The following is a 16,607-nucleotide window of genomic DNA, read 5'->3' on the forward strand; positions in this document are numbered from 1 at the left end:
GGGAGGGGCTAGGGCTACAGATGGTGAGTGGGCCTCGGGAATGGCGGTTCTGGGGGTCCTGGGCACAGGCTCACTGGAGCGCAGGTCTGGTGTTCTCCAGCTTGTCTCCAGCTGGAAATAACATTAATATCACACACTTGCAGCTTTTTCAGGGCACTAGAAGAATTGAGACTTTCTCTTCAAGGAACAATGAGAATTTGTTCTGAGCCTTTGTGATAAGAAAGGAGAAAGAAAATCATTCCTAGAGGCAGGAGAGGGGGGCGGAAAATCATCTCAGCAAAAGGCACAAACTTCTCATTATACATTATTATGCTTTCAAATAAGCATTTGTGCAAGCCCATTCTTTGGTTTAAAATAAAATGGCTCTTAAGTCTTAAAAGACTATCTTGGCCATGTCTTGTTTGGGGAGGAAAAAATGATGGGAGGAAGCTGGTAGATGAGCTCTTTTGTCCTCAGGCCCAGCCTGGCAAGCTGGGTGCAAGCTGTCACATGCAGGGTGATGCTGAGTTCTGCCACAATCCGTCTTTTGCGGTGAGTGTAGTAGGAAAATCCCTTATTAGGAGGATCCCCAGTGATTTAGTAATTACCCTCACTCCTAAATGAGAAAGCCAGGACAGATGCCCTGCACTAAAATCCCTATGGAATGTGATGTTATAGTGAGTTTGTTGGTATATTTTGAACTATGCAAATACTTCTTCCAGGAGGCAGTTGCAAAGTTAGAATTGCAGGACTCCAAAGATAAACTCTGTTGATTCCCTCCTCCTTTTTTATTAATTAAAAAAGAAGAAAAAGAAAACCCAAACCAAAATTTAGAAGCAATATTTAATATACAAAGACAAAAGAAGCAGAGACTGCCTATATCCTGCAACATTTAGAGTCTTAGTGAAAAGTCAACACTTATTTACAGAAAGTGTGTCTGAGTGGAGCTTCAGAGGTCCTGGCTGTACTGATTTAGCGGAACCTATGAAAAGGGAAAGAGGTAAGTCTGTGAATCAGGCAGCCACTGAGCTGGGTGCTTAAATGAACAGGCTCTGGACTATTCTGAGCTCAGCAACCCATTCCCTGGGTGACCCTGGGCAGCTACAGGCCCACTCCAGGCCTCACAGGAAAAATGGAGATATGAATAGTATCTCCCTGAAGGGCTGCTATCTTAAGAAAGCAAACCAGCTCAGGGCTGGCCCGCAGGGACCTCTGGTCACTCCTGTTATTATGAGAGCTTGCAGCTGTACCTGCGCCAGTAGATATTACAGAAAAGACTTTGATATTTGCACCAAGTGTTTTAAATTGGGGGAAACAACCTCTTTGTCTCTTCCTCCTCTTTTCCTTTTCTTCTTCGCTTTTCTTGGCTGCTTCTTCCCTGCCTTTCTACCCCCAGTGTTGGCACTTCTTTCTTTCCTGCTCCCACATCTGAAGCATCACTGGGCTGCACTGAGCCACCACTGACCGGGTCCAGCCTGGTCCTCGGTCTCTCCTTTTCCACTTCACACCTCCTGGTGCTGTTGCTCCTTACCTAATAATAAGCTTGTTGAAACTGACTCCACTCCCTCTCCCAATTTCCAGCTCTCCACGCTGACAGTCTGCTCCCTCCTCTCTTGTCTAATCTTCCTTATCATTCACTCTGAAGACCTGGCCCTGCTCCTTAACTCTTCCTCAGGCAGTCTCTGCAGTCTCTGGCCTCAGCCACCTTGCCCCCTCCTTAATTTCTATCCTTCCACATCAGCAGAAGTTGTGTCTCTCTCTATTGGAATCCTATGACATTGTCTAATACCTCCTCCTTAAAAAAAAAAAAATCCTTTGTGTCATTTATCCTGTAAAAGAAAATCACATCCACAGAAAAGAAAGTCATTTCAGTTGTAACTTGTTTGCAAAGACCCACACAAACTTCTTGAATCATACAGAAGGTCTTTGTCGTGAAATTTAAAACACTCCACTCCCCACTGCCCAACCCAGAGGGTCTTCCATCTGTTGTTCTTCTACAGTTTCCCCACCAGACCTCAGCCTCCAGATCTCCCTTCCCCAACGTGGTGACCTGAAAATGTTTTTCTGTCCTCAAATAAGCTGGTCATCTTTTATGAGCGCATTAGTTTTCTGCCTAATATAAGCCATTGAGAGCACTCAGCTACTTGGGAAGCAGCAGAAAGCTGTTAGATTCAGTTGTGTCTTACAGCTCTGATGACCTTTGATTTGTACCTTTTTAAAAGATGGTTTTGGTCAACTAAACCATTAAGGGCTTACCCTATCAAGCCCTTAATGTTCTCTCAAAGTTGAGATAGGTCTAACTATTTTCTTTGTTCAGTTGGGGGATGTGTGTGTGTGTGTGTGTGTATGTGTGTCTGTGTTTGGTGGTTGGGTGTGCTTTCTCTTTCTAAAACTCTCCCTTGCAGCCACATGACAGATGGTGATTGCCTTCTGTGGTGTCTAATACATTGCTCTCCACTCAATGAATACTGTTACCTGACTCCCGTCCCAACCCCGGGGGAATCTGGATTCACAAAGGAATAGAACCTTCTGACAAAATCTGGAGTATGATTGCAATTTTACTTTAGAAGCACCCGCTTCCCAGAGGACTAGCTAGTGATTGATGCCACTGCCAGAAAGCCAGATGCACACACTCATACATCAGCCAGGAAATTACATAAACAGCTCGCCCAGCAGGCCAGCACTGACTCACCCACTTGCTCCCCTATGGGAGGAGAGGTGATATGAAACCCAAGGCAACAGCAGGGAACAGACAAAGGAAAGGAGTTAGGCGGGACTGGGCTCTCCAAGGTCCACAGGGTTTTTTCCTTCCTCATCTTCTGCCGAGGGCAGCAGCCCCAGGCCAAGGTCTGTAGTTCCCCTGCTATGTGAGCAGGATTGCGGGGAGTTGTTGGATCTGTCCTGGGCATGCACCGTCAGCTTGTTCTCACGGTGCATGTACAAGGCTGCAGACAGCTTTACACACATGCCTTCGTGCTAACACAGGAACTGGTGATGTCCACCTCTTCCCTTGGGGTGGGAGTGACCTACCTAGGCTAAGCTCATGCTAGGGTATTTGTCTCTTTGGAGAGCATGTCAGTGTTGATTCCAGCAGGAAGGGCTGGCAGAGACTGGCTGGTTGCTCAGAAGATGCCTGAAAAAATTGATACCATTAGGGCAGAAGAGTGGAAAGTAGTCTGACAGGCCTGCTGGTGACTTGTGAGTGTAAGGGGATTTATCGGTAGCGGCAGGCCAAAGCGTTGACATTCTTGACCACATAAAAGCCCATGGTGACTGGAGGGATGACCAATGTCCGGCCGGCCCGCAGGGGGCGGGGCTTCAGTTCTGGGAGGGTCCCATCGTCCACCATCACTAGGGGCTGGCCGTTCAGCTGCACTGACCTACAGTGAGAAGAAAGAGCATGGAACTTGTTATTGCCTTGGAAGGAAGCCATGGCAGCAGAGCCTGGGCAGCCTCAGCTTGCCCCTGTCCGCTGACCGTGCCCGGCTAGTGACCGCTCACTGACACCAGCTCTGCCCAGTCTTTCAGCTGGTGCTTCACTCAAACACCACACGTGAACATCCCAGCAATGCTCTGGGGAAGAAATGGTCCCGGTCCCATCCTCCCTGGTGTGGTTAAGTGACTTGCCCAAGGCTGTACAGCTTGTGGTCCTGGGAGCCAGGATTTGAACACAGGCAGTGGCACCCCACTCCAGTACTCTTGCCTGGAAAATCCCATGGACGGAGGAGCCTGGTGGGCTGTAGTCCATGGGGTTGCTAAGAGTCAGACGTGACTGAGTCAGACTTCTTCACACATTGGAGAAGGAAATGGCAACCCACTCCAGTTCTTGCCTGGAGAATCCCAGGGACGGGGGAGCCTGGTGGGCTGCCATCTATGGGGTTGCACAGAGTCGGACATGACTGAAGCGACTTAGCAGCAGCAGCAGTCCAGTTCCAGAGACACATCATTTATTCAGACAAATACAGTTCTCTGAGGCAGAAGCAGAAGTGTCTGATGCCTATTGTTTTAAAACTACAATAGCAGTCCAGTTGGTAGTGTTGAAGAAGACTCTTGAGAGCCCCTTGGACTGCAAGGAGATCCAACCAGTCTATCCTAAAAGAAACCAGTCCTGAATATTCATTGGAAGGACTGGTGCTGCAGCTGAAACTCCAATACTTTGGCCACCTGATGTGAAGAGCTGACTCATTTAAAACAACCCTGATGCTGGGAAAGATTGAAGGCGGGAGGAGAAGGAGATGACAAAATATGAGATGGCTGGATGGCATTACTGACTCAATGGACATGAGTTTGAATAAACTCCGGTAGTTGGTGATGGAAGGGAGGCCTGGCATGGTGCATGCAGTCCACGGGGTCACAAAGAGTCAGACACGACTGAGCAACTGGACTGAACTGGACTCTTCTACCTGAAGAGTGGAATAACACACAGGCTGAAGACAGCTTCAGAAGTTCCTATTTAACTGCATCTTCATTAGTTTATTCGAGAGATGAGAGAACTGACATTGTGTCACTTGTCTCTGGCAGTTCTAAAGGAGGACAGTGACTACATAACCACCTACTTTCCTCTAATCTGAGCATGAGTTTCCATGTCTAATATTTAAAGGATGTTTCCATTTTAGGGACACCATGAAGTAAGCGATAAAGCAGGCACCTGTGACCCCAGTTCACCTATCCTGTTTGCTTTTATCCCTCCTGTGTATCAGCCATCTTCAGCCCTGAGAAGGACTTAGAGAGCAAAGGGAAATGGCTCATCACCCATCTGGGGTCTGTGGTACAGAATACAGACAAGCTCCCAGCTGTTTCTGATGTGACTTGGGAAGCCACGCAGCCAGATTGAAGCTCAGCTCTTTGGGTAAGTAGAAGAGGCCAGAATCAGGCCACTAGCTGTAAATAAGGCTGCAAGTGACTTTTGGAAAATCAGCATGACAGTGTCGACTGTCTTTGGGCCTCGCCCAGCCTCCAGTGGGGTGACATTACAGTGGTATCATCTGAGCTGTGAAGAGAATAAAACTGTAAGAAACTGATAAGAGGTCTTGGTTCAGCATTCCTTCTGTGCTCTGAATGACAGATGGGTTTGGAGATTCATGATCAGACCCCCTGCTCAGCAGAGCCGTGAACTCCTTGAGGTAAGTGAAATATAAATTGTTCCCAGGGAGAGCTGGGCAGAGTGGCAGCTCCAGGCCCAGCCCAACATGGACCAGTTCTGGCCTGGTCCAGATGTGAAGGACCAGGGGCAGCTCCTTTCTCTTGTTGGTATGAATGAGGAATGAATGAACAAACAGGGGTCTCCTACATGGAGAGCCAGGCCTGCCTCTGGAAGATGCAGAGCTATAAGAGTCGAGATCTAAAGGGCAGTGTTGACCTCATCAGAATGCTAGAACTTTTTATAACGCTCTCTGGTGAAGACAGCATATTCTTTACTGTCTGAGCCACCAGGGATCTTGGTTGGTTAAAAAGCTGACTCAGCTGTGAGCAGAACCAGGGAGCACGACCAAGATCCTGGACTGATCTCTAACTCCAGGAGTCGGCCACTAACTTCCTAGATGGCGGTGGCAAAGCTCTTCATCACATTTCTGGCGGTTTTGCATCTGTGAGAAGATAGGCTATATGGGCTGTAGAACGAACTGAAATGAAATATAAATGTCAAAGTGCTTTGAAAGCAGAGAGAGCCATCAAGTGGGAGAGAGTGTTTTCTGTTGTTATTCACTGTCATGCCGGGCAGGTGAACCTTTTGGTCCTTGTCCTGTGACACGGCGAGTTTCACGGCTCCTCTCCTAAAACTCTCTTCCTCGGCTCTCATGGTGGCAGTCTGTCTGTCTGCGTGTCTCCCTCTTCCTGTTTTGCCCCTTAGTTTTGCATGTCATCTCCTTTTCAGGGGGACTGTTCCCCTACACCTGCCTCTCAGATGCTGGGGTTCCTGGTACTTGGTCCTTGGTCCTTGGACCTCTCTGCTTTTCACACTACATACTCCCACTGGATGCTATAACCCACACACAGGACTTGAATTACTATCTGCATGCTGATGCTACCCAAATCTGTATCTGAAGCCTGCACCTTTCTTCTGGTTTACATACCTCTGCTTAACTGTCCCAAAGGAACTTCAAAAGTCATTGTGTCCAAAATCAAGATCTCCTCAAATCTCTGACTTTTTAATCTCTGGGCTGGTTCTACCATCTATCAGATTACCAAAGCCAGAAAGCTGGGAGTCATCTGGGTCTTCTCCTCCAGGTCCCACGTCTGGAGTTGCTGCATGCATGCTCAGTTGCTAAGTTGTGTTCGACTCTTTGCAACCTTATGAACTATAACCCACCAGGTTCCTCTGTCCATGGAATTTTCTAGGCAAGAACACTGGAGTCGGTTGCCATTTCCTCCTTCAGGGGATCTTCCTGGCCCAGGGATCAAACCTGCGTCACCTGTGTCTCTAGCATTGCAGGAGGACCTTTTACCACTAAGCCACCTGGGAAGTTGCTAAATCCAATCAATTCTACCTTTTAATATTTTTCATATCTGCTTCTTTCTCTTTCTTCATTGCTATTATTTAGTTCAGAACATCCCCATGACCTGTCTCCGGCCCCCGGCCTCGCCTTCATCCCCCATGCCGGGCACATTGCTGAGAGAGCCATCTGTGGCTGTCCATGCTTCAAACTCTCCAATAACACCATCCCTTCCCTTAATCCAGATGATGAAGCCAAGCTCTGGCTACCTCCCCAGTCTCAGATGCTGCCACTGCCCCCTACTCCAGGCTAACTGTAGATCACAGACCTCTGGGGGTGGTTTGGGGCTGAGCTGGCAGTTATTGTAAGGACATCATTTGTACATAAATGAGGTAGATCTTTCTCAAATGAAAATGTCAGTAGATCCTGTTGGGAATAAAATACACGAGTTCATTTAAAAGAACAGTAAATATTTTTCAAATGCAAATACCTGTAGACACTGCTGGGATAAGAGATGAGTTCATTTAAAACTGTTGTAAAATTCCTAATAGGTATTTTGGGAAGAAGGGGCACCAAGTGCTTTTATCGAGCAAGAGATTTTTAAAGGGATGACTAGTATAATGTGGGAGGGCCATCGACATCTGCTGACATCACAAAGGATTCCCAGAACTCGAGGGTGCCTTTTGCCCCTGAGTGATCCGGGTCATCGTGTGCTCCCTCCACCCGGAGCACAGTCCATCTTCCTCCTCCATGGGACAACTGTCCTGGGTCCCTGCCGAGCCTGCTCTTTTGTTGTCCCCTCTGGGGCACCTTCTCTGAGCCCTGGGTTAGCAGCCCCAACTACGGGCTCTCTTGTTCCCCAAACTTCCCTCTAACCACCTCACTGAATGGTAGGACTTACCCCCGTGCCCCTCAGTGGGCTGCGAGCTTGGTGAGGAAAGAAATGGTGCCTTTCACCCTCAATTCTCAGTGCCTAGACGGGGGAGCCTGGTGGGCTGCCGTCTATGGGGTCGCACAGAGTCGGACACAACTGAAGCGACTTGGCAACAGCAGCAAAATGTTCTTGGCATAGAATTCGGGTGAAATATTTTCTGAACGAGTGAATGGACTTTTGAGGCCCTTTCACATTATTTCTGGTATTCCTGGGCTGAGTTTCTCCAATTCTAAAGAGGCTCCCTGGACATTCGCTGAGTGTCTTTACAGATTTCATTAACGTACCAATTACTCTTGCTCTCAGTGGCCCTGGAGATGTTAGATAAGACCTGAATTATCAGTGATTCTCACAGTTACTTACTAGGTACCGTATCCCAATCAGACACAGACCATTGATCATTGCTAGGGTTTTTCATTCTTAAAAAAGATCTATATGACCATCTCTTAGCTAAGCCAACATGAGCTGATTTTTGTGAGACTTTAAGTCCTCACACATCCTTATCTACAAAGTTCCTTCATTATAATGATGGACAGTGTGCTATACCACCTCCATTCTATTTTTCCTGCTTCTGTTTTTACTGTAATATTATTCTATTACCCAGTTAAGTCATATCACACTAAATATCACAATTATCTTTCACTTTTATGCACTGAACAATTTGCAAACATGTCATGTGAATGATAAAAATCACTGATTATTGAGCACTGTCTATGCCAAAGGCGAGATGCTGTGATTTACTCTATCACATGAAGTCCTCACAACTACCAGCCGAGGCAGGTGTTAGCAGCCCTGCAGATGAAGACATTGGCGTTTAGAGGGATCTAAGATTCACCCAAGTCATGCAGCCGTTCAGTGGTGGAGCTGAGATGTGCCTGCAGCCTTATACCTTATCCTATCTGGCCTTCCTTGTGACTGCTAAAGAGCCCGGTGACGTACATAGGCAAGTATTGTTATTATTTTAACTTCACTATTGAGATGAGGTCAGACATGTTAGGTGGCCTGGGCAAGGTCACACAGCTAATAGGTGGCTAAGCTTAGTCTTGGATTCAGGCCTCTTGACACCTGTTTCTATTATTTGTGTTTTTCCCCAATTCCACATGGCACTCACTAGGATCATGTTTCTTTCTTTGAAAACCTTTCTTATCATATTTTCATCACATTCTGGGACCTCTTTCCTGGCCTGTGACTTTTCAAACCAGATGCTAAATGATCCAGCCTACGTGGAGCTATTTTTCTTAATTCCCTAGCTGCTGAGGGCTTTTAAATTATCCAAATATTAGGACAACTGTGGTGTTTTTTTTTTTTTAATCACCATCTGTTTTTTCAAAGTCTGAGTTGCTTTGCAATTCCTAAACTTGTTTTCTTTACACTGCATGCTATTTGAAATGGGATTCCATGTCTCAATTTGGAGTCAAGCCCTCTGCCCCCTGGGTCTCTGTGGGATCCCCTTGGCTGGGTCACCATCCTTCCCCCACCACCTGTCTACAATCTCTGGTCTCATTAAGGTTCTTGCTAGCTGTGGATACTGAAGTAAGCTTTCAGCTCTTCTGAAAGGGAAGCAAGTCTAGTGAGCATGCTCTTTGCCAGTCTTGAAGATAATTTGTTGGTCTGGCCCTGGGTGGATTTTTGCAGGGGCAGAGGCAAGGGAAGCCTGTGTATTATTGGGAGCAGCCTGGGGAGCTAGTGACTGGTTTCTGCTGGCATATCTGGGGCCTTGAATGGGAGGTGAAAGGTCTCAGAGATAACTAGTTCCATCTCCACCACTTTGAGAAAGTGATCTGCCTTCTGTCAACTTGGGTTTCTCTGTCTATAAGATAGACTAGGTGAACCCTAAGATTCTTTCTGGTTCCCATACTTTTCAGGTGGGTTGCCCACAGTCTAATAGCTAGCTTGAAGCAGAGTTTAAAGCCAAATTCAGTGATCCTGCACAGGTAGAAATCTGATTATGACATTCACCTGTCTAAATGTTCAGTAACTTCCTGCTGGTCTTAGAACATTCTCCAAAGGCCTTAGGAGACGCCATAAACAAGGCCGTTTACCTACTTCCCCAGCCCTTAGAGGCTCTCCGAAGCTCCTGCCCACTGAAGCTCCCCACCACCCACCACCTCCTTTCATTCTGTGTTACGCTTCCTCCAGTCACAAACTCTCTACTCTCAGGGCTTTTGTACATGTCATTTCGCCTGGAACTTTCTCTGTACTCCCTCCCTGCTTCCAGCTTCCTTTTCTCTGCTAACTGCTACCGTATTTCAGGTCAGGTGCCGGCAAAGTACTCCTGATCACCTAGCACTTCTGTCTCTGCGCTCATCACAGCATCCGGCTTGCTGACTGCCTGTCAGCCTCTCCCCTAGTTAGGAAGACCCTGTGTCAGTCCTGCTCACCCCGCGCTCTCCCGTCCACCAGCTCACACCGCACGTGCTCAGTAAAAGAAGGGCTGGATGTAAATATGTGGGTAGATGACTCACAATCTGGAAGGAAAAGTCACTAGGGTGGGAGGACAGAGACCTGAGTTCAGTTCACACTCTGAGCATGACACGTGAAGGTCTAGCAATGTCACAGTTGGCTCTGGTTCGGGGTTTCCAGATTGTTAAGTGAGAGACAGGGAGAGAAGGAGGGAGAGACGGAGTAGGGAGCAGAAGAGAGGGAGGAAGGAGGAGAGAAAGCAGAAGGTGTCAGAATCCAAGTGGTGGTGGGGACATGAGGGCAATAATAACCCTTACCAACCTCCTAGTTCTAGCGCCAGCGTGCTCGCCTGCACACCACTAGAGGGCACTCTTGCTCTTCACAACGGTGCCGAGAGCGCGCGCGGCGGCTCCCAGGCAGCGGAGCTCCTGCCTCTGCCCCTCCAGCCCGCTCTCCAGTCCCGGGGAGCCCCGGAGACGGGCCCGGCGCTTGGCTTCTTGGAGCTATAAACCTCAGGATCAGTCCAATCCCGGCAAAAACTTCGTTGCGGTCCATTAATCGCCCCCTCACCCCCCAGCGCCGCCTTGTGGCTAATATTAAGGAACCATGCGAAGTCCGCAGCGATTCCAGCCGGGGGAGCGGCTTCCTCGCCGGCGTGCAGGGAGGGGCCCGCGCTCGTGCGGGGCTGCCGGCGCCCCGCTCTCTAACCCCGGTCCTGGCGCCCCGCCCTCCCGCCGGCAGCACCTGTGTGCGCTTTACAGGTCCCCCGAGGTCCCGCTGCCCCTGGAGGCCCCCTCGGTGAGTTAGGAAGCTGGTGTGTGCAGCTGCCCTGCCCTTTTCCAGGTCAGGGGCGGGTTAGAGCCGGGAGGGAGCCCGGCCGGGTTTGAGGACAGAGGGGCCTTGCTCAGCTCCGTTCCCCTGCTTCTCCGGGAGAGGCTGTGCATCTGGAGTAGCTTAGACAGGAGGGAGGTTCCTTTGAAATGGCCGTGAGAGACTACCCGCTGAGGAGGACTGCTCACAAGTGGCTGCAGCAGCCTGGTGTCTCCTGCTCCCCACTTGCCCAGCTGGAGCAAAGGCGGTAGGATGCTCATAACCCTCTCAGAGAGCTCCTAGTCCTCAGGGGGTCACAGGGAAGATGGTTTCCTCCTAAGGGTGACCTATGTGCTTTTTGCTCTGCCTGAAATCTGGTAGACTGTCAAAAAGCCTGATGTTCCTCCCAGGCCCCTTTGGATGTGGTCTCCTCCACCCCAACCTTATCTGAGAGCCCCAACTGGAACAGGGGCGCGTTTTTGGCAGCTTCTTTTCAGCATGCGACATCTCACATTTACTCTCTGTGCTGCGATCATTTCACCTGCTAAACTAATTGTTCTCTTTTTAAAATTTTCAGTGGCACGTGGTTCAGTGCCTTATTGCCCAGGATAGTCGTTTAAATGACTTCTTGTCGAGTTCCACTCAGTCAGTCTCTATTCTCATGTGGCTGCTTGGACACTCCAGTCCCTTCCTCCGACATTGTTAAAGAGAGGAGACTAAGTGAAAAATGGGGGGAAGGCTTCCTGTTCCCCTTACCCCTCAAAAAGCCCTCATCATATATGAAGTTCCTGGCCACTTAAACCGTTTAAGATTGATAAGATCACTTTCCCTATGTCCTACTCTTTGAGAGCATATTGGAATGAGGAGTGTTGATCTAACTTCTTATATTGCTGAACAGGGAAAACACTCGGATTCCTTTATGCAAGCAGAGCTGAGGATTTTATAGGCAGGTTGTCAGGGATATAAGCTTTTCCTGTTGGCAGTTAGGTTTGGGAGTCATGATTTGAACTGTGTTCTATCCGACTCTGTGTGATAATGATCTAAACCATCATGGGGTCCTACCATCTGCTTCTAGTGGTTCAAAATAACTTAGCACTCTTGGCAGAGAAGATGAGAGCCTAGCTAAGGAATCTGGATTTATACTGATAGTGTTCATTTCCATCAGATGAGAGGCAGTCATCTGGGGGCACTTCGGGAAGAAAGTTTGATTTTGCGACCATCTCAGAGCTTCACGTCATGGGTATATCACACTCAAACCACGAGAGAAACCAGCTACAAAAACCATGGGGGCTTTCCAGGTGGCATAGGGATAAAGCAGGAGAGTGAAAGTGAAGTTGCTCAGTCGTGTCCTGCGACCCCATGGACTGTAGCTCACCAGGCTCCTCCGTCCATGGAATTTTCCAGGCAAGAGGACTGAAGTGGGTTGCCGTTTCTTTCTCCAGGGTATCTTCCTGACCCAGGGATTGAACCTGGGTCTCCTGCATTGCAGGCAGACGCTTTACCATCTGAGCCACAAACACCTGAAGGAGATGTGGGTTCAATCTCTGGGTTGGGAAGATCCCTTGGAAAAGGAAATGGCAACCCACTCCAGTATTCTTGCCTGGGAAATCCCATGGACAGAGGAGCCTGGCAGGCTATAGCTCATGGAGTCGCAGAGAGTCGGACACAAGTTAGTGACTGAACAACGGCAACAGCAACACTGTAAAGGCACGGCTTCCTGGATACCCATTCAAATATATTAAACCAATGGGATAAATACCGCGGTTTTATCAGATTTTGACAGTGTTCCCTCAGTGCACATGAGGAGCGCTGGTGTATCCTCAAAAGGGAAAAATAAGATGTCTCAGGTGGCACATGCCCTGCTCCAGGGCCCATGGGTGTCAGCGTGCAAGGAGTGTGGTGATTCTCTCATTCTTAAGAAGGTCACTGGGGAAGATGTAGGCTGCCAAGTGCTTGCTGGTGTTTGGTAACTGGCCCACAGCTTGGTGCTCCAGTCCCTTGTCTGGAATGTGGACTCCTGATGCGTGGCAGCCAAAGAAATGCTGACTCAAGGCCCTGGCCCTGCTCTAGGGATGAGGTAGCTTAGGACTTTTCAGTTTCTTGAGGCTTATGTTTGTCTGTCACCTAAACCAGAGCCTCTGGAAGATGAGGAGAAAGGAGAAGACAAGGACCTTTACTTCTCTGCCCACCAGAAATGCCCATGTATTCTGCTTCCCTGCCCCTCAGTGTAGAACCAACTGCTCGGAAACATGTTAGCTTTGCTCTGAAGTGCTCATTCACCAGGATTTCATCTGGGTCATCCGGAACAGAGTGGAAATCTCTGCCTGCAACGAGGGTGCCCACGTGAGTGGAGCTGGGGTGGGGACACCACAGTATTGATGGTTAGCTATGCGGAGAGATTCCAGCTGCTGGGAATGATCTGGAAGAAAATGTGTTCTGGAGCTGAGAACAAATGAAATCTCTCAGAAAACAACAGTGAAGATGTTGGATTCCTAAGCATCTTGGTTTAAGATGTCAAGTCACTGTAAAATATAAAAGCGTTTTAGAATCCTCTAATCTGCACAGTGATCTGTGCACTACTAATCTGGGAGTTAAAACAAAAGAAACAGTAAAACCTTTGGGAGCCGAACACATCTTTCCACTTAGCCATGGAGAGAGCTCCCAGGGGTTCCTGGCATGTTCACACCTTTGGCAAAATGGCTTAGTGCCTGAATGAAGAATAGAATCTGGGTGAAATCAAAGATGCAAATCAGCTGGAATCTTGTTCCAGCATTTTCAAAGGGACAATAGTTCTCAACTTTGGCCACATATTTGAATTAACTTGGGAGCTTTAAAAAATACCGGTGTCTGGGTCCCAGCCCAGAGACTTTGGTTTAATTGGTCTTGGGGACGGCTTGGGCACTGGGGTTTTTAAAACTCCCCAGGTAATTCAAAGTGCAGCCATGGTTGAGCGGCAGGAGCTGATGAAGAAACAGTGGGAATGCAGCTGGGGCAAGGGTTGGCGGGGGGCAGGGAATCAAATAGCTTTCTAACCATTACATTCTGAATTTATTTTGAATAAACAGATCTTTTCTTACTCTTTTGGAGTACCATGTAAGAGGTCACATTTTAAAAACTAAAACAAAAATGTGAACTTTTCAGAGGCGAATTTCTTGTTGAATAGTCGACAGTGGGCACGTTTGCTATTTCTGCAGAGATGCCTCATTGAATGCCTTCCCTGTAGTGAGTTCTCTGGTGGGATGAACGTGCTCCTCAGCATGGACCAGGGAAGTGTGTGTGTGACTTTATAGCAGGAATTCAGGACCAAAGCCGATGGAGCATTTGCACAGATAAAAAACTGCATTTCTTCAGCACTGAAAAGAAAAACTGCTCTGCTTGAAGGACAAAGTCTCTAAAGTCATTTAGATTTCTCTCGGGTCTTGGGCTGTGTCACAGAGAGCTCCACACAGACTAAGAGTGGCTCAAGCTCTCTTCAGGCAGAAGGAACTAAGGGGTTAAATGTATCAGTCAGATACACTGTATTTTCCAGATACGTATATAATTATTTACTTAGATAATGCTGTGTACATTGGCTATAGTTACTAACGCTTTAGGAGCCACCAAACACCCTCAAATAAGCACAAGGGTGAAAAGAATCCAAGCTTTCACTAAGTAAAATTTGGAAGGCTTATTTCTCTATATATTTACTTCTCTTTATTTTTTCTACAGACTGACCCTGAGGCTTACATATATCATATGTATTTATGTTTATACTTGCGCAGCATCTATTTCAGACTTTCTGAACTGGAACACTGCTTGGACTTCGCTGGTTAGAAGTACTACCTTCTGTTCACTCATAACCATCTCATGAATCTCCCCAGTCCCAGGCATCTCTCTTCCCACTCCATGCTCCCAGTCTCTGAGTCTCCTCTGTTCTCCCCAGGGCCTCTGAGTGGCCTTTCAGAAGGGCTACAGGTAACATGGCTCCATCTGTAACAGCAGGGCCTTTTCCTCCAGGAAACAGAGGTCTTGATCCTCTTTTTTTTTTTTTTTTTTCCCTGACATCTTAAAACTGGCACCTGAAGCCCTGCAGAGGTTACCAGATTTCCTCACACACTCTCAGCTTCAGCGGCACTATTGTTGTTCCTTACCTCTTACAGAACATCAAAGCAAATTCCAAATGCATTAAAGAAATGAATATAACAAATGAAACAAAAAAGAAACTGCAGAAAGTAAAGCTATGTATTTTTCTGATTTCAAGAATATAAATAGATAAACATATAAATGGAACAGAAAGAACTGCAAAGCAAAAGATAAATTTAACTATATAAAAAGGGAACCCTTCTGCATGTCAAGATAATACCTTAAAAATGAAATAGTGGAAAAAATAAAACGCTGAAGAAAATATTTTAACACATGATATACATGATTAGAAAAAATGTGCAAATCATTAATAAAATGGATAACAGCCCATAGAAAAATAAAGGGGATGTAGAAAATTCACAAGAGCAATAAAATACTAATAAGCACAAAAATTTTAACCTCACTAATACTTAAAGAATACAACTTAAAATAATAATACTATTCATTATGAAGTTGGAAAAGATTTTAGAATATTACATTCTGCACTGCTGAGGTAAATTGTAATAACAAATATTCGTATTTCCTACTTTTCAGACTGCTACAACTAGGCTTGTATGAGGTAAGATAGTTGAACGGTTAATTATAAGAGATAAGGTTCTATATGGAGGAGGAAATGACAGCCCGCTCCAGTTTTCTTGCCTGGAGAATCCAAGGGACAGAGGATCCTGGTGGGTTACAGTCCATGGGTTGCAAAGAGTTGGACATGACTGGGCGACTGACACACTGAGGTTCTATAGCTGAATGGATTCCAAGGTGAACAGACAGTAGTGTCTGGGAAACATGCCTTGAGGAATGGTTAAAAAGCTGAGACTCAAACTCTAAGGGCAGACATACTGGAAAATTGTTATAAGGATGACATAGATTTACTCTGCTTAATTTTTCTAAAGCAAGGGTAGAAATGGAAAGAAAATGAGCTTTGGCCACAAGTAAGGAGGATCTTTCCTATAATTAGACTTGTTTAGTTCTAAAGTAGGCCAACTCGTTTTCAGCTCAATTCATGAGATGAAGAGTCTCATCAAGCACAAATGGACCGGCTTTTTGTCAGGGATGCTATAGAATAAGTACTCTGAGTACTTTCAGAATTCCCCTTTCTAAAGCCATCTTTTGATAACAGCAGAGCTTTCCAAGAATGGTTTATTTCAAGAAGAAACGAAATGATCCCAGACAAATGAAGATAAGGAAACCTGCAGGGAGTACATTTGGTTGACCAGTGTTCAAAATTTCTAAGTACCAACTAATATCTGCAGTCTAGTACTTAAACACTTAGACATCTTGAGTCTGCTGAGATGTATGGAGTAATGGCCCTTCAGTCCCAGAAAACAGGTCTTTGTGTTTTGTTTCTGAGTGAGAATTCTAAAAGGTAAGGTTTTCCCCAAAGCTCCTTTTGCCATATCTGTCCACGTCCCAAAATAAATGTGATGCTTCCTGTTAACTGTGGTGGGTCCGGCGAGGGCCAGTTCAGCCCTTAGGACTTTTAATACTAGCCAAACTCTGAATCTGGAGATGAAGTATCTTAATGTGGTCTGTTCCAACAGGGACATGAGGATATTTTTAACGTCTTAGCACCTGGGAGTTACTTCAGTATTCTCAGAACCACTCTGTTTGGCTAACATCAAATGACACCTCTCTAAAGGCATGCAGTTAGATGCCAATGTTTTCCTTTGATATAGGATTTAATGAGGGGGAAATCAAAGCAAAAGTTATATCCCAGAGAGATGGAAAAAAATAGCAGTATGTAGAAAAAGGAAAAAAGTATGTTTATTTCTTTGCAGAATAGGCAAAAAGATTCTTGGTTCATAATAGGAGGCTTGAAATTCTTTCAGTTAAAAATTATGGCAGCTGAAGGAGAGGCTCATGCAGGTATGAAATTTAATCATTTTATATGAAACTAATTAGCCTCAAAGCAGAAATATTCTGCACCTCTCTCATGG

At 46.6% G+C, this 16,607-nt stretch overlaps 1 protein-coding gene across 1 annotated transcript in view; it reads right to left on the reverse strand.

Moving 5' to 3' along the window:
* Positions 1 to 808: 808 nt before the first annotated feature.
* HPSE2 (heparanase 2 (inactive)) overlaps positions 809 to 16,607 on the reverse strand; it is a 702,164-nt gene continuing 686,365 nt past the window's right edge. The window contains exon 12 of the mRNA XM_040254194.1: positions 809 to 3,359. Within this exon, the coding sequence (XP_040110128.1) occupies positions 3,194 to 3,359 (166 nt within the window). The 3' untranslated portion in view covers positions 809 to 3,193. The remainder of the gene's footprint in view (positions 3,360 to 16,607) is intronic.

This window comes from Oryx dammah, unplaced genomic scaffold (assembly GCF_014754425.2).
Source record: "Oryx dammah isolate SB20612 unplaced genomic scaffold, SCBI_Odam_1.1 HiC_scaffold_14, whole genome shotgun sequence".
NCBI classification, from domain to species: Eukaryota; Metazoa; Chordata; class Mammalia; order Artiodactyla; family Bovidae; genus Oryx; species Oryx dammah.